Source organism: Halictus rubicundus, chromosome 9, assembly GCF_050948215.1.
Source record: "Halictus rubicundus isolate RS-2024b chromosome 9, iyHalRubi1_principal, whole genome shotgun sequence".
Classification (NCBI taxonomy): Eukaryota; Metazoa; Arthropoda; class Insecta; order Hymenoptera; family Halictidae; genus Halictus; species Halictus rubicundus.
Genome location: NC_135157.1, coordinates 17,836,300 through 17,862,084, shown reverse-complemented (window position 1 = coordinate 17,862,084; position 25,785 = coordinate 17,836,300). Strand labels below are relative to the sequence as shown.

The following is a 25,785-nucleotide window of genomic DNA, read 5'->3' as shown; positions in this document are numbered from 1 at the left end:
TAATTTCTTTGCATCCTGTGCTTTGACAGCTCCTCTTCAATTAATATTTATAATTCGATGCTCATAATTATGCCGTTGCTTTTTCACTGGTACAACGGTATAGTCTCTTCTGAATAACACAGTATGATTCAATAGGGTATTACGAACATCCGAATGCGCCTGAACAATTGCTAATGCGTAAAGAATATTCAAAATCAATATCGTAATTTTTGAATACCTTTTTCGCTTTGTTCATTGTTTCAACACATTTCCTCGCTCACAATGAAATCGGTTGCACAACTTTAATTACCGAAGCGTAACGATTAGTTTTCTAGACGTAACCGGTCAGACGACAAATTCAATTTGTTCCATAAATACAAAAACAAAAAACGAAATCAGAAAAAATCAGAAAAATCACTGTAAAAACAGCCTCGGCCGGTGTTGTGAAAATTTCTCAAAATTCTCGTGTACCATAAGATGCATGAAGCTGGTCGGTCAACTAAATTAGCTGCAACTACTGAAAGAAAGGGGACGTGTGTGTTGTGCGTGTTCGTCGAAATCGCAAGTTGGAATATCGGCTGCTTTTGTCGACAATTTCTGGTACAAGATAAGCAGCCTTCCGCGTCCATTACCACTTTTCCGACCTGCGGGTTCGACGAAACGGAATCTGAAGAGTTCTAGGGTCAAGCTAACGTTACAAAGAAATAATGGAGGTAAATGTTTTTACCTTCAGCCTCTTCTTAATGCTTTTACTCCAAAAAAAGAGAAACTCTAAACAACGAGATCGTTTTTGTTTTGTTCTTTTTTTCTTTTTCTTTTTCTCTTTCTTTCTTTTCGTGTAACCTCGAGAACCATTTCGACCGTAATTCCGTCCGTCGTCTGACCGAAACGGTTACTTCCACTGGCTGCAGTAGTAGAAGCAACCATCGAGTCCGGCCGACAAACAAAACGACCAACTATTTCACCGGGAATGTTGATTCCTCGGTCTGGAAACTGGCGTTTCCTTCTTGCTACACGGTGCGCTGGGTGACTGGGATTTAGGCGATCAAACTTTGCACTATACTTTTCCCCAAAACAGTCAAATTTCAATTCTCTAATTTCAGCTGTCGCTAACGATATAAATTTAATCATAAAAATCATTTAACACCGACGTTGTACTACCCATTGAGCAAGCTTCAGTATTTTCTACGATAGAACGTCTATAATAGACAAGTGTTAACAAATTAAATTTTATTAGGTCTCCATTCAAACAAGAAACTACTCCTTCCAAGAACTTCTTTATCCGAACTCAAAGCTGAAGAACAATTTTTTAAAAGTCGTTTCACGGTCCGCGTTTCAAACGGAGCCGATTAAAAAGTTTTCCCTAATTCGTCCGGTGCTCGATTGCCCCAGGAAGATCTCGGTTCCGACGAAGAATGTTTGGATTTTCATAGGGAAGTTTTCGTCATCGTTGCGGGGAACGTTGTATAATGGTCGGGCAAAGTTTGATAGCCGGTGCTCCTGTCACCGGGCGCGAATTCCTCGGTTGGAACGCGAAATGACGGACACAGGGGGTTGCGGGGGGTGGAGAGTTTCGTTCTGCGGTAACGAAAGTCACGAAACGGGATCCCCGATCCGCCCCCAGGAGCTAGAGGATTGAACATCCCTGAACAATGAGCCCCCGTCGGAGTTCGGCTCGAGGCCTCGATTTTCCAGGGGTCTCCAACCTTCCTCCCTTCCTCCTGTTTAACTATGTTCCCGAACTAATCTTGACCGCGACAAAAACATTCTAATTAGCCGCTCGCTGCCGGTCCTCGGCAAACACCGATCGCGATTCGACCGCCCGCGGCCTCTATCTAGAAAGTTATTTCTATCTTTGCGAGGTACTTCTATTTATCTTTCGATTTCTCTGCGAGGTAATTCTATTTTTTTTTTTTCGATTTCTTTGCCAGGTAATTCTATCTATTTTTCTATGTCTTTTGCGAGGTGTTTGGATTCTTTTCGGTCAGTGATCCCGTACCCTACGCGGCGATAGTAACGTTTAGTTGCGTTTTCCAACAGCCCCCGTCAGATTTTCTCAGACGGGAGGGTGTCTCGAATCTATCGAAAGCAGTGATTTTTATTTAGTATCGAAAAGATTGTGGGGCACTCGTGTACCTAATAATAGCTAGCTGTTATTTGTCCTCTTGTCGCGAACAGACCGCGGTCAAAACTGCTTTTTTCACGTCTTTTAGACGATGTACAGGGCGTCCCAAAAATATTCCACCGCCAGAAAGATGCATACTTTTGACGCAAATGCAAATAAATGCAATCGTAAAAATGCTATTGCATTTTGCTAACAGCAAACTTTTGTATTCGTGACAGGTGTATACATGCTTTGAATTGTGCACATTTTTGGACACCCTGTATATACATTGCAAAGTCTCAAAGTCTTGTTCGAAGCACTTTTTCATACAACCGATGGTCTCCGAACAATTTAGGGCAGCAGAGTCGAGTGACTCACCCTGTATAGCCTTCATTAGGAGCTCTATTCTACTACACAAATTGCATCGATCGATGGATTGATCGTTTGTTTCGCCATTTGATCTACTACCCCTGGCAGAGAGTACTCGATTATTACAATAACACAATAATAGAGCTAACGGTATTGAAAGAAAATATTAAACAAACGTTCATGTTCGTCTAACCGAATACAAACTAATACACTATTCGTGGTGTGTGAAGATTCTGAAGGATTATCAAGTGACAAAGTATGGAACACTGTTAGGAATACAACGTGTGCTACGTCTGTGCAATGAACATTTATCCGACGTCCGAACAAAATATTAAACAATACATCGAACACTCCACAACAACAACAACAAAGTCTATCTCGTAAAGATTCGTAAAAAAAAAAATGTTCATACTTTCTCAATAAAGAAACGAACGTATCAGGTTGGTGCACGTGAAATGCGAAAAGTTGCAAATCTGGACATCGCAAGACATCTTTCGAGGATTGAAACAAGATAAATCAGATACTAAACAAAAGCGGATAGATAAGGGTACGGTGACGAGATCCTTGTAAAATTTCATAAAATATGAAGAAATCTGTTGGTTTGTACGTTAAAACAGCTTCGAGTGCTAAATTATCACATCAACGTATCGACGCGTCGTTAAGAGACTCGAACGGAAAATTCTCCGCGTGCACCAGTCTAATATTTCCCTTTCTTCCTGTACGTCTTTCCCAGGGGTAACTCGTCGATCTCTGAACAAATGAATCAGCGGTAAAAACGTGGTCGGTCTGTTCGCGACTGATCGTTCGTCCCAAGGACTGTGCCTCGAGGAGGATCGAAGAAGGTGAAGTTGTTGGAACGCGTACCTGAACTTGTTGGTGGCCAGCTCGCCCAGCTCGTAGAACTTGATCTCCTCGGAGAAGACATCGAGAGGAACGTTGACCGGACGACGCAGCCTGCCGCCGCTCTGGTAGTAGTAAAGTATCGCGTCGAAGGAGGGCCGGTTCCGGTCGAAGAAGTATTCGTTGCGAAGCGGATCGAAGTATCGGATCCGCCGTGACGGATCGCCAAGGAGCGTGTCCGGAAATTGGTTCAGCGTACGCAGCTGCGTCTCAAACCGTAAACCGCTCACCTGTCCAGGATCCAAACCGATAATCGATTATGCGAGAGAACACCGTACACCGCGCACACACACGCACGCACCCACGCATACGCCAAGACCCGCCCTTACACCAAATCCCCTTTCATCCTGGCCAGAGGATACCCTGCTAATTGGGACACCGGATTAATTCCCCTGCAAACTCTGGCTAATTCGACTACACCTTTTCTTTTCGACACTCGACACCAGTGAATCGGTGGCTTCTTATTATAGAATTTGGTTCACTATTTGATTTTATCCTGATGTGGTTTCTTTTTGTGCTCGTTTAGCACGTTGATCGATGCGCAGGTTTCGTTAAAAGTTCGATCAATCGGCTAGAAAAAATCGCAGATCAAGTTTTAAAGCATTCGTTGTAAAGGAGAAGAGCTTCAATCTTCGAATCTACGGTGGTTTCGGTCGCGAGAAAAATTTTTCGACGCGTTGACGGACGTTTCGGTTTGTAACATTTTGAACCAAAAATGTGTTTTCAGTTTCCCAATAATATTTCTTATAGGATTTTGAAAGATTTTCAAAGAAAATCGACTTCTCGCTGAAACAAGATTGCGCGCCATTTGCAAACCGCAGAAAATAGTGCTTACAGTCGAGTGCTCTATACGTAATCTGATCATCTCGAGACGGAGAGCATCCTAGAGAGGATCCTATTGCACCTGCTCTCGCCTCTCTCGAGCCGGATAGGTTATAAAATGGCGTACGTTCGTTCGAGCGAGAGGAATTTTATGCTGCGTCGTCTTTTCGTCGCCCGAAACGAGCTCCGTTTGATGACCGGCGATAATCGTGACTCGATTAGAACATCCCGCAAGTTCGCCGCTGTTCGGCCGTTTATTATTGCAGCAGTTGTTCAAATCTAGTCGAATAATTATATAAGGAAAAGATGTGAACGGCGGACGAAACTGTTTGAAGATCACAACAAAATCGAATGCCTTGTGTACCGTTTGATCCGTCGCTTCGAACAACCATTGCACCGCGAAAAATTGTGTTGGTCGTCGGTTCGCCGGGGTGGTCGCGAATAATCCTAAATAAACCGGCATGGAAACCTGATTTGTTTTGGCCCGAACGGGACGTCGCCGTCGATGCTGTCTCTCTTTTCCATGCCGCGGGAAAACTGATAAACGAAACTGGGGTAATTGCGGCCGGCCATTAGGACGATTAAGAAGAAAAAGAAGAAGCGTCGCATCGGTTAGAACTGTCGCGGGGGATGGGCAGCAGGCACGGGTTTATCGACAACGCGTCCACCGCCGTCGCTTCCTCAATTCTGATATTGCGTTACTCGAGGAATTAAAGAATCAAGCTGGGCTCTACGACCATGCTCGAGGCGCTGGGGACACGAGCCCGCAGCTCGGCTGACATTTAATAAACGAGCGAGATTCGATCCGGGAATCGATTCGACCGGTCGAGATTCCGACGGCACGCGTCCCTCGTTCGACGTTGCAGACACGTGGCTCGTTTCGATTCAAAACGTTAAATCGATGTTAAATCCACGGTACTCGATCGTTTCCTATAAAAGCACCTTCACTGGGAAAAAATTCGTGGCTGCACCAGGAGCTCGATGCTCGACAAACGCTAGCGAAGTTCGTACGGTAATTTGCATACAGCATCGATAAATTTGTGCAGGAATTTTTCCGAATTGGAGAATGCATTTAACGCGCTGGAAGGGTCTGCAACGAGTTCATCGAGCGTTCTTTTCCGACGGGGCAATCGTGCAAAGAGGGAAAGAGTTGCCGGTTATTGTTCCCCGAGTATGACTCTAATCGCTGTCGCGGATGAAATATACAATTCCATTTCCTGCGGGTCGCAAGCCGGGTAGTTAAGGTTTCAGGAACAGGGCAGCGCAACGGCGTCGTGACGCCGATTCGCAAAGCGTCGTCGCGGGGACCGACGTCCGTCCAGAACAGAAATTGGATTGCACTTGCAACGGCGCGGAGCGGAGCGGAGCGGACAAACGCGAGCGTAACTTGACTCGTAGGATCGATATTTAGTCTGGTTACATCGAACGATGTACGCGACCGCGCAAGACTTGTTGCGGAAATCGCTTTTCGATCGGCCACCCGACACGCTGGTATTTGCATAAAGAATCGCGACTAACCTGCCAATTCCTGTTAAGCTCCTTCAGAGACACGTGACCGATTCTGTACTCGATTACGCAGGTTTGCAAAATTGACAACTCCTCGTAACGAGGTAATCTAGTAACTTCCTGGAGCTTCTAGGTTTTGCTGTTATTCAATTTCTGCTGTATCGATAGTTAGATATTTTAAACGAGTTAGTAGTTGATGTTAGCAATGAAAGATAGATTATTCTCCGTTCGCTTGGAAGAAGCATTAATTAAAAATATACAAACAACTTTGTAAGATGCTTCTCTTTATCTCGACATCAAATTTGTTGTCTCGAACTATTAACTAGCACAACTACAAATGTTGAAAAAATTCCTGGACATGGTCAAAACCTGAACAAAATAACTCCAAATTTCCTGGAATCCTGTAGAACGCGACGAAACGTGGCAAGACAGGTGCCAAACAGAAGCGAATCGAACGAGGGATCTATCCGTGAAAAATCCGCGGGTAAGGATCGAACGCTGTCGGGTGTAATTGGCGCAATGCGGTCGTGTCATCCACGAGGACAGATAATTCCGTTCACACAATACGACCTTGGTACTATATCGCCCCTGATTCCAAGACGAACTTGGCCGGCTGCCAAAATACGGTCTGTAGGTCACTTCGTGTCTTGAGATAGTCTTGTTCCGACGAAAAGAAAGAAATACGAACGGATGGACAGCGGGTATCCGAATGCGGATCGTTAGGGTGCGATCACACCGGATGCAATTTTCGATTTTATTCCGCGCGTACAAATCTCCTAGGTTCCAACACATTTAGAATAAAATTAAGTAGACGAAAAGGAAGTTTCATAAAAATTGATTTCTCGTCTTAATCATTTTCCTAGGTTGCAAGTGATGTACCTATCGGTAATATTGAACTCGTCCGACGTTTCTCTTCTTTTAATAAGTACGTAAGTACTTACGTAAAACCTGCAGTCTGCTTATGATGAATTTAAAACCGTTCTACTTATAGAAATTTCTGTCCAAGTCAATTGTAAGAAACAGAACTGAAATGAAAATTTATCTTCTCTTTTAGTCGTTTTAATAAGCCAAACGTAAAAGTATCGTTGAATTCTCCTAATGCCTTCAAAGGTTTATACTTGTCGTACTCGTTTTCGCAGCGAATGGATAAAATCCGCTCGAGTAGTTCGGACCCATAAAAATCGGACGGAAACGATTAGGACGATTTGTACGCGTCGCGAACGACCGAAAATCGGTATAACCGCGTCCTCGGGTTTAGGGACGCGTATCAGCACACGTTGGAGATCGCCCGGACAATTCGCACACCCACACCCTGAATTCTGCGCGCACACGTTCGCCCATATCTCTCGCTGTCTACGCCTTTTACTCTTTTTCTTCGGGCGTGTCGGGACGGGCGACAAGTACGCTTCGTTATTCCGGACAATTGATATCAAATACGGGTCGGCGGATCCGTTTTTTCCCCCCTCTCGTTCATTTTCTTCGACGGGCTCCGACACGACCAGCTGAATTTCGACTCCAATTATCTCGCCGGTAGATATGAAACGTCCCGGAACCCTTTCAAACACGATCGTGCGGAAAAGCGCGCCGCTGAAATTTCGATTAATTCGATCAGTCCCGGCCATTAAGCCTCGCAAATCGTTCCCCGGAGCGCACAACGGCCTCAAAACCCCGATTTTTTGTGGCTGAAATTATTTCAGCTTTACTTCAAGGTTTACAGTTACGATGCGGCTAGAATATTACGGAGTTAAAAATTGTATATCGATTCCATGTTTTTCGTGAAAACAGTTCTTTCAAATTTCTTATTTTGAAAGACTTCTGGATAATTTGGAAATTCATATCGATCAGTGGCTCCAGACCAACGTGACGATCCTCGGACGGTATTATCATCGTAAACATTCCCCTCTCGACGGAGCTGTCATAAATACAATAACCTCCACGAAACGAGCTATTATTTAGTCGGAAAGGAAATCGAACGCGCGATAGAAGAGTCGAAACAGACTATTGTTGATCCTCTCGCAGGCTTGTTTTCTTAGGCAGACATTTGCTAACGTTACGTACGGATTTTACGAGTCCTGGTAAATAAGATCTGTCGGCGCGGCGCGGCGATCGGTAATTGTGTTTGAAAATCGAGCCACGCTTTCATACCGTTACACTATAACACCCGGCTAAGTCGATAAACCGGTTTTATTGAGCATCAAACGTGCTGAGATACACGTGGAATAGCTACATGGCAAAATAGGCGAAAATATTGTCGTTCTGTAAAGTCGCTTTCGCGGAAAATTATTGGGTATTCTAAATTATAATGTATAAAGAAGGCATCTTCGCAACATTAATATTTGGAAAATAAAAAATCTGAAACAGCTGATTCGACCTAAGCTGCGGTAGGTTCGGTGTTAACGACATCTGACTAAAAATCTCTAAAACGGTGTCCCAATGAAGCAGGGTTAAAACGGCCGAAAAAAAATCAAAGAGAAAGAAATGAAAGAATCAACGAACGTCACTCACGTTGATGACGATCCTCTCGCAAAACTCATGATCGTGCGGTATGGGCTGGAAGTGCGTGACGCCTGTGTATTGGGTGTGGGGGTTTGGCCCATCCTCGTCCTGGCTGCTGAGTTTCGGCAGCGATCTGCAAAACAAACACGATTCAATGATGATTGTCGCGATCCCTCCCGCATCACCTACGCTATACCGCAACAACCAACAATAAACAACAATAACAACAACAACAACGACAACATCAACAACAAAAACAACAAGACCAATAACAATTGTACATCGTACACGTAAAAGGGGTAGAAACGAGAAACTGGGTTGCGCTAGCTTCGGTATTAACAGGCCCCTGTACCAAGCTGTTCTCTTAATGAGCTACTAGACAGGTAAGCCGCTAAGGTCAACGGCCTGACAGAGCCTAGCTCGATGGATCAAGCTAGCGGAGGACCGATCGATCCCGAGGATCTTGCCTCCGGATAGATCGCTGGAATCTGATCGACACAGAAAGCCCACTAGCTTTCCTTCCTACTGGAACGCGTTAATAATTAACAGGCTACTGGTCCGGGAAATCGCTAGCGAATTTCGATTTCTCCGAAATTAATGGTGGCGGGATCTGGAAGGAGGTTCGCGAGATATAAAATATTGTGCTATCCGTCCGGAAGAAGATGCACGAAATTGTTTCAGAATTGTCATTTTTCCGGAAGAAATTGTGTGCCTCTAGAAGAGTGTACAACTTTCTGATATTCAATTAAAAAGCCAGTTGGAGAAAATCGCCGGTTGTGGATCGGCAGGCAGGCTGCCAACCGAAAACACGATCGTCGATCGACAGTCGTCGGGGGACTAAGGCAGTGAAGTCGGTGTAAAGGCAACGCCGCAGGCTCATCGCCAACACTCCGCCTCTGTCTTTCATTTTATCGCACAGTTGCAGAGAGCCGGGAGCTCTCTCGCCTCGATAGATCGATAGATACGTCGATAGTTTCGCCACCCGCGGAGGCTATTCTCGATCGCCTTTCCAGCTTCTAGGTGTCGTTCGATCGAGGCTTAATCCTCGGACAATGCCGAGACCCTCGGCGAAACTTTCCCGACAACGAACTCCGCGAAGTCGATGGATCCTCGATCGAAGATCCTCTCGACTCTACGGCAATTTTCGGGGGTGAGCAACCTCCCTTAGGAGCGAGGAAAGATCTCCGATAGAATTGGAAGAGTTTTATTTCGAATTGGGTGAACTTTATCTCCGGGAATTAAAGTCCCAGGATTGTTTGCGAATGATGAATGGCCGTTTTATTTGACGAGGTGTTCGTTAGTCGCTGTTATTTCAATGTGAATTTATTTGTTGGTCGATTTGATCGAACGACGAATAAATGTGACATACGATGTTTGAGCTGATCGTGGGCTGAATCGATCGATCACCTTTTGCATTTTCTTACATTTTATTGTCAATGTACTTGACCGATGTTCGTATCACGCATTTAGAATAAATTTCCTCAGCAATTAGTAGTTTGCGGATTTTTGTGCGTTTATAGAAAAGTTGGCTGGGTCATTTACCAAGGGATGAAGTCGATTTTTATTATTTTGAGCCGGCTTGAAACATTACATTCTATAGAATAGATTCTTATCTTATATTAGCTGCAATCGCTTGCACGTTAATATACCCTGCTAAAAATTAAAAATTGTAAGATCGATCTGTGCGAAATAAGAAACGGTATAAAGTAAAATAAAATGTAGAGTCAAAATGGGAGAAATATAATCCCCGGCTGGTCTGTGCAACTATGTCCGAGGAGCACGCTGGGGTTAAATAATGTAAAATGCTCGAGGAACAACAACTAAAAGTTCTCGGGGGCGGACTGAATAGGGTATAAATAACGGTGCTATGAATTTGGTCGACGGAGGTGTTCCAGAAGGCGAGGCAGCAAGACGCGCGAGAAAGAAAAAGGAGAAAGAAAATGAAAAGTGGAAGGGAGACGTGCCGCCAAAGAGCATCTCCACGCTCCACTTTGCGGAGCAGAAGAGAGGAGGCTGTCCGGGTCGATTCTCGGCGTTGCTCTCGCTATTTCACCCGCGGTTCCACGCCAAAAATGTATTCCCCGACGCCGCTGCAGCGCGCTGGGGTGAATAGCGTCTTAAAGTGCGGTATTCGGGACGTCGCGACGTCGTCGAAAACGCGGAAGTTGGTCAAACTCCGATGATGCTCGGGGAAAACATTCGGAAGTATCGGGATCGATACGCTGCAATTCCGTTCTTCGTTTGTTGTACGAGCCTTCGGGGAATATGTCGAAATGCTTGGTCAATTGTACAAGCTGTAGCGTACGACTAAAGGCGGTGCAATTCGGTGGGACACGCCACGGATATTTGAAAGATGCAACTTCTACAATATTTATGAGCGAACGTGGCAGACCACGATGTTGCATCGTTATTGCAGCATCGGTCTTTTAATAGGTCGACGGAATCTGGTGCAACGCTGTTGCAATTACGCAGGTGTAGCTCAACCTGAAGCGTCAAAGTGGACATTTTCTAGCAGAAATATATCGTACATTTTTATTGTGAGCGCAGCGCTCCCATAATTGCATTTAAATTGCAGGAGAGCGAGCAGTCGTAAATCAAATTTAATCTTCAACGCGCTTGCTCCGTCACTTTCTTCGAGTCTACTTTATTACAACATTGTGACTCACAAGTTTGTATGCATATTTCCCAAGTAGAGAATGACAGCCAAATTATTGCACGACGCTTGCACCTGTACTTCTGTCGTCGTTTACTCCGACAGTCGACATAACAATATTTATAGACATTTTGATATACGGACAAATTCGTTGTTGGCAAGGATGATTTCTCCGAAGAGTCCGGGCCAAGTCCGACCCGAGCACCGCCTAACATAGAAAAAGTCTATGTTAGGGTATCAAGGCGCGGCGACCTTGGCAAGGCAGAGTCGCAGCGTGCATAAATATAATCAGTGATCGGCGCCAAGCGTTCGTCGAAGGTGGCAGGCCTGTTGTCACGCGACAGTGCCAACCGTTTCACTCCGAGAACAAATGTTTCTCGCTTTCGTTGGGAAGGTCGCGAGCGATTCCAGAAATAAAGGGGGCAGATTAGCCACGGCAATAAAACGCAACTGAATTTTCCGGATCGAAAGCTCTCTCAACCGAACCTGTCGGCGGACGAGACCGTTCAGAGAAGATGCTTCGGTTGATCATTTGAAAAAATTCTTCTTGCATTCTACAGACGTGTTCGCTGTGTATCGTCCGAAATGCGTGAAATCCGCAGTCGAGTCACGGAACACGAAGAACGCAAAACGCGCGTTGAATACTTTGAAGGCGAAACGACGCAGCATCCTAAGCATGCGGGTAAAACGCAGGATGGTGTTCGAGTCCTGAACGAGATATCCGAAGGTCTCGCGGTCTGCTCGTCAGTGTCAACAAGATATTCAAAGCGTGACGATGGGGGGCAGGTGTTCTCTCGCGCAGTTGCGCGCCCTCGAATCTCTCCCTCTCTCTCTCCTTCTCTCCGTGGCGGCGCGCAGAAGAGAAAAGAAGAGACGAGAGAAGGCTCGACGTCACGTCACCTCGTCGGGAGTAGGGAAAAATCGATATTTCAATTTAGTCGTTTAATTACGTCGCCGGTGGCGGGACAACGGCCGACTATTTATCAAAGTCCGGCCGTGACGGTACCGTTGAGGGAAAACCGCGGAGCAGCAGTCGACTGCGTACTGCTAGGCCGTCGAACGCAACGGAAAAACGGAAAAACGGGAAAACGAGGTCTAACGTTGCGCGTCTCACACACGCGTGCAACGGTCTGAATCGGTTCCCGGTGACGGATGGTTTATTCCTAGAGCACCGATGACAGTCGATGCACCCGGAGCGTCACTGAGAATAGCCGGAGTGATCGCAGAAATAGACGCGCGACGCATCGGCGAGCACGTGTTCCCGCCTCGTCATGCTCGGTACGAGCATTCAGGGAGACCACGGGGGTTCGAGAAAATTTTTTCTCTTCTTACCTTCTGGACGGTCAAATTCGAATTTTGAGACAGCGAGCGTTAACAATGGGAATATTTTTCTGAGTGCGTTCGCAGGGGCCATTGGGTGGGCGTGGCTTCGGTGCTCCCGTTTACGATACAAGTGAGAAAGTATTCCGTAGAGTATACTTGTTCTAGAGCTGAAACAAGCTTTGGAATATCTTGGAATTTTCTCAGAATTCCAAGAGGAGACTGTCCACTTTGCCGCGTCTAATATAGAAGGTCCTGAATAAGCTGGACTTCTTCGGACAGTATCAAAATCCCGACAAAGACTGCGAACCGTCCACTGTCTCTTTCTGGAAGATCCCGAGTGGGCGTGGCTTTGTGGCTCGCAATTTCAACGAGCTCCAAATCCTGTCCCATAGAACAATTTACCTTGTTGTTGTCTGGTAACAGCAAAACTGGTACATATACTCAATCCTTCGCGTGTCTAATGACACCCCGATGACCAAAGACTGCAGCCCTCGATAATCCCGCGTCTCGTCCCTCGCGACGCAATTACCATCTCGGCCAATTTGACAATGATTTTTCGCGGGTGGGATCGAGAGCGCCGGTCACCGGCAAAGTCAGAATCGCGGGTAACCGTTTCTCGCAGTCAGACAGCATTATCCCGAGGACAATGACGGCAGCGGATAATGCCTATCCCACGGTACAAAAGGCCGGGCTCGACAAGTGCATTCGAAAATAAAAAAACCGGGCTATATACAATATCGCGGTCGGTGGATGCGCGTCGAGCAAGAACGCGTATTTACAGAAATCTATTCTCCGGGTTTCATTGACACCCCTTCGCGAGCGAGCAAGCGAGCGAGCGCCCCGCCCCTGAAGGGATTAATTCCGAGGCTCCTCGTTAATGTCTGCGCCCGTGTATCTCCGGGGACAATAAAGGCATTCTGTCGCCGGGGGATCGACCACGACAAAAATGAGAATTAAAGAGAGTCGAGACCGAGAGGAGTACTGCTGCTGCCGGCTGCCGGCTGCCGGCTCCCGGCCGACGGAGCTCCAGTTGTTATTGTTGCCCGGATTACAATGGCATTGTTCGCGGTCGACAGGCGGGGAACCGATCGCCGATAGAAAGTCAATTAAGAAACACTCGAAGGAGCCGCGATCGACGACTTCGAGACTTCTAGCTTGCCTCGTCGTCGTCGTCGTCGTCGTCGTCGACGTCTAATTGCCGCCCACTTCGAGGATCAGCCTCTCTTCTCCGCTCTACTCGTCCGACGGAACCAACGGCCAACGGATTCAGCAGGACTGAATGAAAACCTCGTCGGCCATTGTTGCCGCGACGCAGAAACAGACAGAGGGTTTATTTCCAGTGGTGAATGGGTATACACCGGTGTGCACGGAGAAAGGACTCGTTCCGGTGTGCCCACGTATCCGAAGACCGACTGAAAATAGCGCGTCGTCTCGCGGAAATACGACCAGTCCTCTTCCACCGTGACCCAGAAAACACTGTCGGCGACCAACCGGGCTAAGAACCGCTTTTACTTATCACCGACACTCTCCTTTCGCCATTCCAAATTAATATATCCCTTTAAACTGCACCTCCGAAGGATGTTGTTCGAAAATTTCTCAAAAGAATGCGGTCTACGCTCTTTGGAATCTTGACTACGAAATAAACGTCAGCTCTGGACGACCACATTCGACTGCGGATTTTCCGCACTTGTCAGAAAAATGGGTAGATGCAATTTAATTGATTCAACGTTCGTGGAACTCCGAGTGTGGACGAGGCACGCAACGATGTTTACAAAGAGTGTTCTTAAGGAGGGAACGACGTAGAATTTGAAACAGCGAAGACAGAGATAGAATGCGGTTCTATTCTTCGCTCGAATCTAATCCTTTAACGCGTCTTGGACAAATATACGATCCACAGATATTCTTCGTCTCTCGACAGCTTAGGCTCCCTCTTTGCTCGATGATTTCGTCACCTGGCCGCTTTACGTTTAATTGCACAGGTCTAAAACCGATTGCACGACCTCGCTATTGACAGAAAATAGATCGCATCGCGAGAGAACCACGCGCTACTGACAGCCGGTATAACATCTGGCGAGCTGGTCGAGGAATATTTCAAGTGGGCAAGGTCCGCTGGTAATAATACTTTAAGGTGGCAATTGCTTCTTTCCTGGAGAAAAAACATGAATCGTCTGTGAAACGTCTGTGCAAAATCTTAGGTTGTCGCTCGATATATTTTGCAAACTACGACTCTATCCGAAGAAGGACGATTCGCAACCGAATTTCGCAGGTGCTAAATCCTTGAAAATCATCACCCAACATGCTACTCCCTCGCATATTTCCACGTGTTTACACAGATTCGCGTGGCTCTTCCGTTCGCTCCCAACCACCATAAAAATAGTCCGGGTCTCCTCGGGCCGCGTGGGTTCTCGCCTCCGTTGTTTATTGAAGTGCCATTTACGCTTTGCATAGTACAACCGCCGATCCGTCATAAATGTGCTTCTATCTTCGTGCACCAAACAATCTTACGTAATCTCGGAGAGCTTCTATTCGGAGTAATCCGTTCGCGTTTTTCCCGGAAACAGGTCCGAGAACGTTCAACAAACAACGTTCCGGTCTATCGCAAGGACAACGCCCACGCTAATTGGTCACTCGGCCTACGTCCTCGTCCCCTTCTGGTTACCTCTCGCTCTCTTTAGTCTCATCGCGCGATAAGATCGACGGCCTGAAAATTGGGTTACGGCACGCTTTAATCGCTCGATCGAACCAACCTCGGATTTTCCCGATTTTCTTTTTCCCCTGCGAATTTTTCCTCGCCTTTTCGTGCTTGTCTTTTTCGCTGCCTATTAACGGCTTGCTGTCCCGGCTGTTTGCGATAACTGTTTCCAGTCGGTGGTGGTTATTCGTGGACTTGATAATTTGGAAGTTCAATATATTAACGTTAATATTAGTGCCGCTGAAAAATTGCAAATTGCAGAGACATCCGCAGTCCGCTAACGAGCTAAGTATCGAAGAGCGGGCTCCAAAGACTCGACGCAATGCTCGATTTGCAGCACCAACAGAAAATTTCCGAGGAAATGGCACGGATACACAGACCGGAGATTATCGCGGGGGCAATTGCTTGTAAAATGAGCTGCCGTGGTTGTGCTACGTTCTAAGAGAATTCTCGGGCCGGATAGACAGTCGGGGAAATTACGGGAACGAGTTCGAACGGTAGCCCCGTAACCATCGGTGAAACGCGTTCCCATCCGCTGCAACAAACACTTCCGCCGTATTCGAATCTCGGCGGCGCGGCGCGGTGGCCGCTGTTGCTGTTAGTAGTTGCTCGCGACGTCAATTAACGTCGCGGAAATTAGGTTAACGTCGTAGGTTAATAGCCGATCGCGAGTTCCGTCGAATTTCCGTCTAGGCCCCCGATCGCTCCGAGATACCGAGACCCCGGTTGCTATTTCAAAATTACGAGCGTGCCATCCTCCCGAACAACGTCGCCGCTGAATAACGATCCCCGGGTTCGTTAGACTGTGCCCGGGTAAATGAACTACCAGTCCGAATACTGATCGATTATATTACATTCCATTAAATCGCTTATGCCAGGAAAACAACCCTCTGTAATGGAAACTCGAAGCATTTTCTTCGAATTCCCATATTATTTTGGGAATTTTTGGTTTCAACGAATGCTTCAGCGTACGCTCATTTATGACAATAGGCAAGTGGTGTATTTGCGTTTTGATGGATTTGGGAAAGTCGCTTCAATTTTCTGTCTGTTTTCCTGCAGCGTCATTTTTTTAGAATATTACACTGGGTTTTCTGTATTAAAAAAAAAAACATTTGTTTTAACTATTCGTTGTTCTGGCTCCGTATAATGCCTGTTGAATTTTGCTGTGCTTTATCGAATGAATTTTGGTGAAATTGAAATTGAGCTTTATCAAACGGATTTTACTTTCGTTTTAATTGAAATTTTGCCACATCGAACATCGTTGAATGAAAATGAAATGAATGACGATATTAAATGAATTCTACTTTATTGAATGAAATCGTTCATTTTTCTTCATAACATTCATTGCACACGTCCCAGTAAATTTAACAAAGATTTATTAATTGTTTCTTTTATATTCTCCTGAAGCATTTGTGTTCATTCTGTGTCTTTGATTCTTGGATAACAGTGTCCATTTTGATCGATTCGAAGATTCATCATCGTTCGGTCACTCAGCTCCAGGTGATAATTCAAACGAATAGCACCTTTTTAGAATTTTATTTCAGACGCTAACTAAAATATTCAATTTCTTCCTCGGTATGTGACAAGTTGTCAAATCTGATTCGAAAATGAAATTGTGATGGAAATATGAAAGACAAGGGGCAAAAGGTGAACTATTTCCTGAAGATCTCTCGATTATTGAAACGGTACCAAAATAATTGCGGATTCTGTCGCTGTAACCTTTTTAGGATTTATTTCAAGATTAACTGTCCCCATAGAACCGTCTTCGAAACTTTCATTTGACATATCACAGGCCCGATCCACCGTAACAGGATTCCTGTCGGTAAAATGTTACTAAATACAAATAAAGAAAATACACTAACACTTTTGCATACACCTAATATTTCATACTTCTTTGTCCGAGAGTTGGTGCAGTCTAATTATTGCTCGGGATTCGGTATTCCTGCATCGGCGGGCAGCGTGCAGGCGAATGCAGAAAATGCGGGATCAATGAATGTCCCTGGGGGGTTAGGTGAATTCTGAAGACGGTGACCCATCTCGGTGGTCCAGCGCACAATGTGTAATCGGGCCGATTGTGTCCCGACGGATCCAATCGGAGACGTATTTCCATTTTTCCATCGAATCGAGAGCCAAGCCGATTCGATTCGAGCTCGATTCTCGATTGTGAGTGAGAGAGAGAGAGAGAGAGAGAGAGAGAGAGAGAGAGAGAGAGAGAGAGAGAGAGAGAGAGCGAGCAGCCAATCCTCGGCCGCTCTGGCATCCTAAGCGGCCAACGCGCTGGAATTCGGGCACGGGCTCGGAAAATTTGCGAAAACCGTGGCTCGATAACGATCGGCCTAGCTTCCTGCCTTCCGCCAGTCTCTATAGTTCTATATAGTTTTGCTATAGTAGAGCGGGGCTCGCGGGCCACTGCAGACCGCAGCAATCGATTCCCAAAACTCGTCCCGCCAAAAGTTCGATGGTATGCGCCGTTTCACAACGCGCGCAAACCCTCCGACAGCCGAGCAAATGGAATTAGTTCTCGGTCGAAGGTCTGATCGCGTTGCCAATTAGAGGCTGACACCCTTCACGGTTACCTCCGAGCCAATCCCGGCGCGTCTTAACCCCTTCGCGCCGCCACACTATGCTACTATCCTAGAATCTCGTGATTGCTCGCCCTCTATGCAACTATTAGGCGAGCATTGGCTTCTAGAAGACGTTACGGTAACGCCTCAATATATCTGCAAGAGACAGTCACGAACAATGTATCCTCAATTGCAACTGAAGGAAGCGGTTGTCGATAACAGTAGGAGGGGCAACGTTAGTGTCCAGAAAAGAAAGAAGATTAACGTGTCGTCTTCAGGAATAGTAAGTTTCGTGGACGAGCTATATCGAAACAGCCGCCTTACGCTGACGAGTTCAAATTATCGACGTCCATTGATACTGGGTCAGGAGTATTCTGTACACGTATCCAAGCGGATATGTGTGCACACTACGTCCATACCGGGTGTCTCTAGAATCGTAGGAATCGTCGAGGGAACGATACAAGCGGAGCGCAGAAGCGAGAGTAGAACGAAATTTCCTCGAGTACACGGTCTATATATTTCGACGGGAAAATTGAAATCGAACTGGCACGCGTCGACCAACTACTAAACCATGTTCATTACTTATTCGGCCCGCTTATGGCAAAAGCGTGCGCACCGGCTGAACTTGTTTATCCTCGCGGGAACGGAAACGTTATTTTACAAAGAGTTTCGAGCTATTTTTGCTTGCCGGAGAACCCTCCTTTCAGCTCGTGCAACGTTGTTCGAACGCTGGGAAAATTAAACAAATTGCTTTTCGAATCGGCAGCAACGATTGTCCCGGTTTACTAAAAATAATTGGAACAAGTTCTGTCCGCGAATGAAAAATCATTGCGATACGAGCCGTTTTTAATGCAATAAATGGATCACGTCCTTTTTTAAGAATCTTAATAACTTGCAAATAATTCATCGATAAAATCCGAAGTCTAATAATAATTCTCTACAGAAAAGTATGTTCCGTATTCCTGGCTAAAAACCATTAATTCACGAGACATTTTATAATTGCATTGAAACGCTAGGCTTACAAATAACAATATTTAAGCAAGATTCTCTCGAAGTTCTGCAGTCTATGGTTGGTTTCGGTGGCAGAATTTCAAGTTTTGATCGCCGGAATATTGTCGTAGATAGAAATCCGCGTTGCGGATCCGCGAAACTGGGTCGTTAATTCCGTTTGCCCGAAAAATTTTGCGGTAACCCGCGACTTGACCCGCATACATCTCCTCCGTGGCGTCGGTTAATGGAATATAGCGTCGCAGCCGCTATAGTACGCGAGCTACGGGTCGCGGGCCAACAACAACGCGGCCGTCCCCGCGATGAATCTTATTTTTCTCGGCGAAATTCCGCCGGTAACTTACGATCTCGGCGACGCGATGGTGCCTCCTTCGCCATTATATAAGTGTCCGCGGCACCCTAACCGACGTAACCGGGTCAGAATGGATCGTTTCCCTCGAAAAATCCCTCGATAACGTCCTGGGATCCTTTTCGTACGCTTCTGATCGGGCTGGGAGCGCTATTCGATCCTCCCAGGGCCATAGGACACGCGTCCTAACATTGGAACGATGGTACATTGTATTTCTAGTGGATTCCTTTGGAAATTCTAGAAAATATGTTACTAGGTTTTAGAACATACGTTTCAAGGGTTAATCTAGCTTCCCCTTGAACATCGGTTCAGTGTCGATTCCGTCAAATGCGTTTAACAAAGTGAACCTGTCGTTAAGCTTCTATTCCTACGGCATCTTCGTCGTTCTTTATCCTTCACGCCTCGAGACCGAACCTTGGTGGTGGTCAGAAGATAATCCAATAACGAATATTTGTTATGTACGCGTGGCGTAATTGGCAGAGCAACGTGTGTATTATGTTTCGATGCCTCGCAGCTTCCAACAATGTATCCGCTACGAACCGCCTGAATAGAATAGTGTCTAGGCTGCAGACGCGCGTCGTCCTGCACTGGTAATATTGCGTACGTAGACGCACGAATAATACAATTTTTTCAACAGTAATTAAGGTGCATATCAAAAGAAAATACAGTAAGCTTTCCAGCAAAACTATATTTATCTGAAATTGAGGATTTGTTAGTAATCCGCAGTCTATTTATCACGCGGAAACGTCTTCTTATTCCGGAGTTGCGAACGGGGACGAAATTAGAAATTGGCAAAGTACACGGTGATTTCGCTCGACTCTATTGTTTCCTCTGGCGAAGTGTACCTTGAGGAATCAGCTCGGAAGAGGCTCGATCGTACTTCGAAGTATCTTTCTCTCCCACTCGTGTTTCGAGTGTTCGAAACTATCTCGAGTTCAAAATATTGCTCCTCTTTCGCCGATGCTCTCGGAATCGTTCGAGATCACCCTCCCCCCCCCGGTCAAATTGGAAGCTACTTACAACGTACTCGGTCGCATCCAGCGACTACAATCTGCCGAAGGCTCATTAAAAACTCAGTTTAATGCTCGGGGAGTTGAGTATCGGAGCCGAGAGCAGCCTCTCTTCGCCGGTTCGAGTTTCTAATGACTGCGGACTGCGGATCTTTGTGCATTTATGGGGCGTAAAAGATCTTCGAAAACTCGTAAAACAGACGGCTAATTGAAACATTATCCAGATTTACTTTCCCATCAGGGAGAATAATATTACCAGCCCGCGAGTTCCTCGAGTCCGCAAGAGTACGGACTGGTATGGTTCGTTAAGGAGCAACGAGACTATTCGCGAATAGACTATGCCCGAATAGTTTGCCTGCAATAAATTTCCAAAAGTGACCTACTTTAACTCGCTAAGAAGATACTCTTAAATAACTTTAAACACCCCTCTCATTTTTGACTGAACGCGAGTTAATGCACACTTGAAAATCGTCATTGAACCGCTCATTTTCCGTAGATCATTCTCAGTCAGCTTCGTCGGAAGAGGCAGAAAGAGGAACTCGAAGAAGCACCATCAAACATCGATTCAAAAAATGGACAAACAAAGCAGTTACCGGTTGAAAGAACGTCCAAAGGGTGCTCCTCGTCGCAAGTTGAATTCTTCGCGGAGAAAATGTGCATGCGTCCGGGAAGAATTAATGAGCCGCGTTCGACGATCGCATTAAAGGCGGCTGCATAATGCATCGGGGAAAAAGGACCGCTGAGCTGAAAAAGCCCCGGTGTTCCTTGATGCTCGTGTCCCGCGTTAAGAGCGGACGTTTCTCAGGAATTTATGCCGGTCGATGAGAAAAATCCGGCGGAACTGGAGCTTCCGTTTATTAATTACCCGGTAAACAGCGGAGTCGAAAAGCGGTGTCAGGCAAATACGTGCACGCGAGTGTATTAAAATATTCAAGGGACGCGCGAGCTCGCGATACCGGAAACAGAGGGGATGGGTTAGGCGAAGACGCGGAGAACGCGCGCGCGGTGCCAGCGAATTCATTTTGTTGCCAGACTGTTTTTCCTTTTTTCTTGTGGTTCGGGTCAGTCGGGGTGGGGGAAGATAAATTACATCGAAGAACCACTTCCCTTCCGACATCAATCTTTCGCGCCTCCTTCGCCCTCGCCCCTGGATTCCTCGAGTGGACGCGAAAGTGATAGCGAACCCAGTGAGATTATATTTAATAGCAGTTTATCTTGATTCTTTGTCTTGCCACTGGATGTCTGGGCGGGTGGGATTTAATTGGAATATTAATTAGAATTGATTTCGAACGTTCCAGCCATTTGAGGAAAATTTTGATGGATTAAGCTGCAGTTAGCAGAGTAGCATTCTGTTTAACGAGAATAATTGTTAGGATTTATTTCAACTCTTTAAAACGTTTATTTCAGTAAATTTTCTCGAATGGACTGACCTAGTCTTGATATATCGGGACATTTTAAAATTCTAATTAAACTTTATTCGAGTCGTTTAGCTTGCAATATTGTGCCAGACTTTGCGAAATGAAATATTGCAAACGATTAATCTTATGCAAATAGGACAGTGGTTGATGATAGTTCATTGCTGCGTTGAAGAAGTGATTAATATGACAAGAATGAAAATGAAGTACACGAAAAGAATATTAAAACTCTGAACAAGTTGGAGTCAAAATAAAGAAATAACTTGAACTCTAGAAGAGGACCTGAAGAAGACTCGAAGAAGATCCTATGTTTCAGGAATATGTTCTGCTCGGGTTGGAGAGCAGTCCGAGAATCACCTAGGCGATTAGCTTCCTCCATTAGGAAGCTGTCTAACAGGCATAATTTAATAAATTTACAACTGCTCGTTGTAAAATTGCCAAAATTGCCGTACAACGTAAACGCATGCTTCTGGCGAATTTAACCGCATATTCCCGAGGCAGGAATCTCCATAATGACCGTATCCGTCGGGTTAATTGCTTTACAGTCCGCACACGTTCAAACCCTCGAAGCTTTAGCGTCGCGTAGAAAGAGACATTTTCGACTGTAATGCCATACAATAATACTTTAATACCGTTCGGATGTTACGTTTCGAGGGAACCGTACCACCAAATATTCTATTGGATGGAACAGTGTGGACCTCAAATATTTGGCGGGATTTAAGCTCTCCAGGATTTAATGGAGTCTAAGCTTCAAATAATCGATACATGCTAGATCCTGCTACTCTAGGTTCGAAATTCTTGACAGATCTCTGAATGCTTTGAGGACTTTCACCTTTGAATACTTGGCGAACTCTAAGCTCTCAATCACTCGATAATACTTTAAATACTTGATGGACTATACGCCTCAAATATTTAACGGATTCGAAAGATCCTAAGCAGCTAGGTTTAGTCCTAATTTTCAAATATTTCTAGGTCCCCAAGGTTTAGACGCTCGATAGACCGTAGTCATCAATAGCCCCCAAATAATAGCTGGCTTCTAGAGGATAGTGGGCCACCCGATGATTGCTAACTTCCATAAAGCCTAGACACTAGGTACCAAATAATTGGTAGCTTCAAGACTTCCGGCAGTTGGTGCCAACTAATTGGTAGTTTCTGGATCCCCAGGCACAGCGTCCATTCATCGAATAAGGCTATGCAGTGACTTCGCAGGCTGTCCACTATCGACGGACCCAAAGTTCGCCCCCATTGTCCCAGAATGTTTCGCAGCACAAAGTGTACAGAGAGAACAGAAGAAGACCGCGGCGCGGCGCGGCGGCTGCCTGTCCTCGACACTCGAGCAGCGAGAGACCTCGTTTCGGAAATCGTGCGCGTGCATTCGCGCTCGAGCATAATCCAGTACAGAGTTGACCCACATTAAGAGAGATCAGCGACAGGAACGCGGGGGAGGAACGACGCCGGGGAGCTGACGTTGCATGCATCCCCGAGGCGCGGTCGTCTCTGACCCTACTGGACGTGTAGGGGGCCTGTGGATCGAAGATTTTCGTGACATCTTGTCAGAAAACCATTCCTCTCAATTAATGGAAAAATAGAAACACACCGACATTCGAAGCTAGGTTGGAAAATCGATAAAACTTGACCCGTGCACTCGGACAACGTTCACTGGACTCCGAGGTGGTCCTTTGGGGCGATTTTAAAGTGTGTGCCGGTAGGAATTTTTTAATGTTTAAGGGCTTAAATTAAAGGTGGAAGCTCGTGCTTTATGATGGGAGTACTTAGCTTTGCATAGAAATTCGAGATCATGTCGAAAAACTATCTAATCCCGAGAAAATTGACTCGAGTGTTAAGGGTGCTCTTCGAATCAATTTTAGAATTTGTTCCCGTGGAAATTTCTGCACGTTCGATGGATTAAATTAAAGGCGAAAGACAGTATTTTATGATATCACCGAGATGAGTGTTAATTGTGTATGTCTAACAAAGTCAACGCCGAATAGAAAGAAGTTCCTGGCACATGACAGTCAGTGATACTTGTCCCGAATGTCCCCAAAATTCTTTGACCTGGATCACTATCGGCCAAAATCAGAGATCTTCCGAGGCCAGAGGAGGGGTTCATAGCTCCTAACCGGAAGGCCCAACACCGTTCGCGTTCGCTTCTTCTTGAGAAGTTGCAGGTGCCGTCGAATACGGGGGATGGAATGAACGACGTCGTGTCTTGTTATTAATTCAAACGTTCTGGTTCGAGGGGGTGGAACGAGTTTCATCCCCCTCGTGTCCCTCGCGTACCGGTGGCCGTCGTTTCCGACGACAGCGTTCTCTTTCTCTTTCTCTCTCTCTTATCGTCGCGTCGAGTGGTTCCGAGAGGATCGGGAAAGTTCGGCGTTGCAAATTTTTTCGTCGCGTCACCGAGCTGGCATGTGACACGTCATTCCGGAAGCGACCCACCGATAACCCCGCGGATGTTTTGCTCTGTTGGACGTTTCCACGGCTGAAGAACGGAGAGAGAGAGAGAGAGAGAGAGAGAGAGAGAGAGAGAGAGAGAGAGAGAGAGGGACGTTTAATGGAAATATTCAGGACACCCGTCAACCCTTAGGCATAATCGAGCCAATGGGTATTTCAGGAGAAAATCCCACATTTTATCCGACACCATTAGACTGCGCAGTTGACGCAGTTGGAATGGAAATTGGTCGGTGCAACTGCAGACAAAATACGCCTAAAACTGTTTACTAGTACACATCAATTTCTATCGTGCACACGAAGCTTTAAAAATCGTTGCAAGGGGAATGGGGGGCTAACTAGAACCACAGAATGAAACTTAAAGGAACTTAATTTAATTTTTAATTGCTGGCAACCGTGGAGAGCACTCGTGCCGCTAATTAATGTCCTGACTAACAAGAAATCGACGATGCTCTGGGCCGGGTCCGCGTCGTTCTGAATCGTCGATCAAAGGGTGGAAAAGCAGCGGCAGCGAGAGTAATAAATATCTTTCGATTCGATTCGATTCGATTCCTGGTGCTGGCGAGAGAGAGAGAGAGAGAGAGAGAGAGAGAGAGAGAGAGAGAGAGAGAGAGAGAGAGAGAGAGAGAGAGAGAGAGAGAGAGCAGGGTTAGGTTTCCCGTCTGGCGTTTTCCATTCGAACGACGGCAATGGCAGCGGAAGAATGGAATACCTGAATTCTCTGGCAGCGGCAGCGGCAGCGGCAGCGGCCGAGCTCGTCAAAGGCCGGTTCTCGATACAAAACGACTGTTTTGTTCGGGTGCGGAACAGGGTTGGGGGCCGACGTCGAATAATTGTGAATTATAACGAAGTTCGCGTGGCGCCGGGACACGGCCTCGCGAAACGAACAAGCAAGCGCGGAACCAGCGACGATCGATTCCACGCGCGCGGTCGGATTTTGCATGCGCGATATTTAAATTTCCGGATCCGTTCAGTTTCGAATCATTATCCCTGCACGCTTCGCCACGAGAGAAGTGACTCGATTCTGGAACTTTGCTGTTCTTTTTAATATCCCGGGAGAAGCAGTAGATGTCATTAGTTTGTAAAAGTCGTAACTCCTGAACTAAGGGATTTTGTCAGCTCATCGGTACTAAGCATATTTGAGAATTAATTTCAAGGGAACGATCGAACCTAGTGATCTGAAAGTTTGCACGTACAAAGAAGAGATCACGGGAGCTCGAGATCTTCATGGTGGCCAAAAAATGGGTGTAGGGAGAAGAGCATCCGCCGTAGCCAGTAAAGCAAATTCCGCCATTAGCATGCAGCACTTAGCAACCGCACGGGCCAGCACTTATACCGAGACATCCCGTGTAACGTTCCATTTGCGATTGAATCGGCTAAGATCCATGGCCGCGTTACCCTCGGCTCTCTACCCTAACCAGGCCCTAAACCTCATTCCAATTAATTGCCGGTTCCTGCGCTCCTGCAGAGGCTGCAGTCTCGAGACTCGACAAAGAGAGACCCAGAGAGAGAGAGAGAGAGAGAGAAGAGCGTTCTCCAGAATCTCGAGAACGCTCGGTTACGAGTGCACGCAGGCCTACACGCGCACACGCACTAAAACTTGGACCAGCCACGGAGCGGAATTGCGGACGCGAGAGGAAAAAACCCGTGGCTCTCGCAGGGGCGTCGGGACGCCAGGCGTCGACCGCGTGTGCGTTTCGCGTCGATGGTCCCGGCGATGCTCCAGCTCCTTTCAAATAAACCACCGGGCACTCCAAGGTTTTTTCCTGCACTCGAGTCGCCGAGTCGCAACGCGATTCCGGTCTCGTTTGCGGGAGAGCCTCTCGGAGCGCGTTCCGCTTCGTTTCGTCGACGCAGTGATAATCGTATCAGCCGATTTCGACGGTCCTACCACATTTCGGTGCCCCCCTTTAGCTCCCAACAATCGACGACAATCAGCCGAAGAAGACCTTGGTGCAAAGGGTAAGGCTTCCAGCTTCGTTCTAGAACGTAGTTCAAACGTGCTTTCAGCGTTGGACGTATTTCAGAATTAGTTTCAAGGAAACTATATTGAAGAAAAATCATTTTTATTACGACTGGCTGATAAGTTCTCTCAAGATTGTACAATAATGTACAACGCAGCCAACACATCGAACAGCATTCGA

The 25,785-nt window shown here is 46.3% G+C and overlaps 1 protein-coding gene across 13 annotated transcripts in view; it reads right to left on the bottom strand.

Annotated features, from left to right (window-relative positions):
- The window catches only part of Shaker (potassium voltage-gated channel protein Shaker), a 267,533-nt gene that overhangs the window by 19,332 nt on the left and 222,416 nt on the right, over positions 1 to 25,785 (bottom strand). For all 13 annotated transcript variants that reach the window (XR_013082774.1, XM_076793390.1, XM_076793388.1 and 10 more), the window contains 2 exons: positions 8,186 to 8,309; positions 3,317 to 3,582 (listed from right to left, as the gene is read on the bottom strand). Coding sequence is in view for 12 of the 13 variants with exons in the window: in XM_076793390.1 (XP_076649505.1) it covers positions 3,317 to 3,582; positions 8,186 to 8,309 (390 nt within the window). In the remaining variant the exon portion in view is untranslated. The remainder of the gene's footprint in view (positions 1 to 3,316; positions 3,583 to 8,185; positions 8,310 to 25,785) is intronic.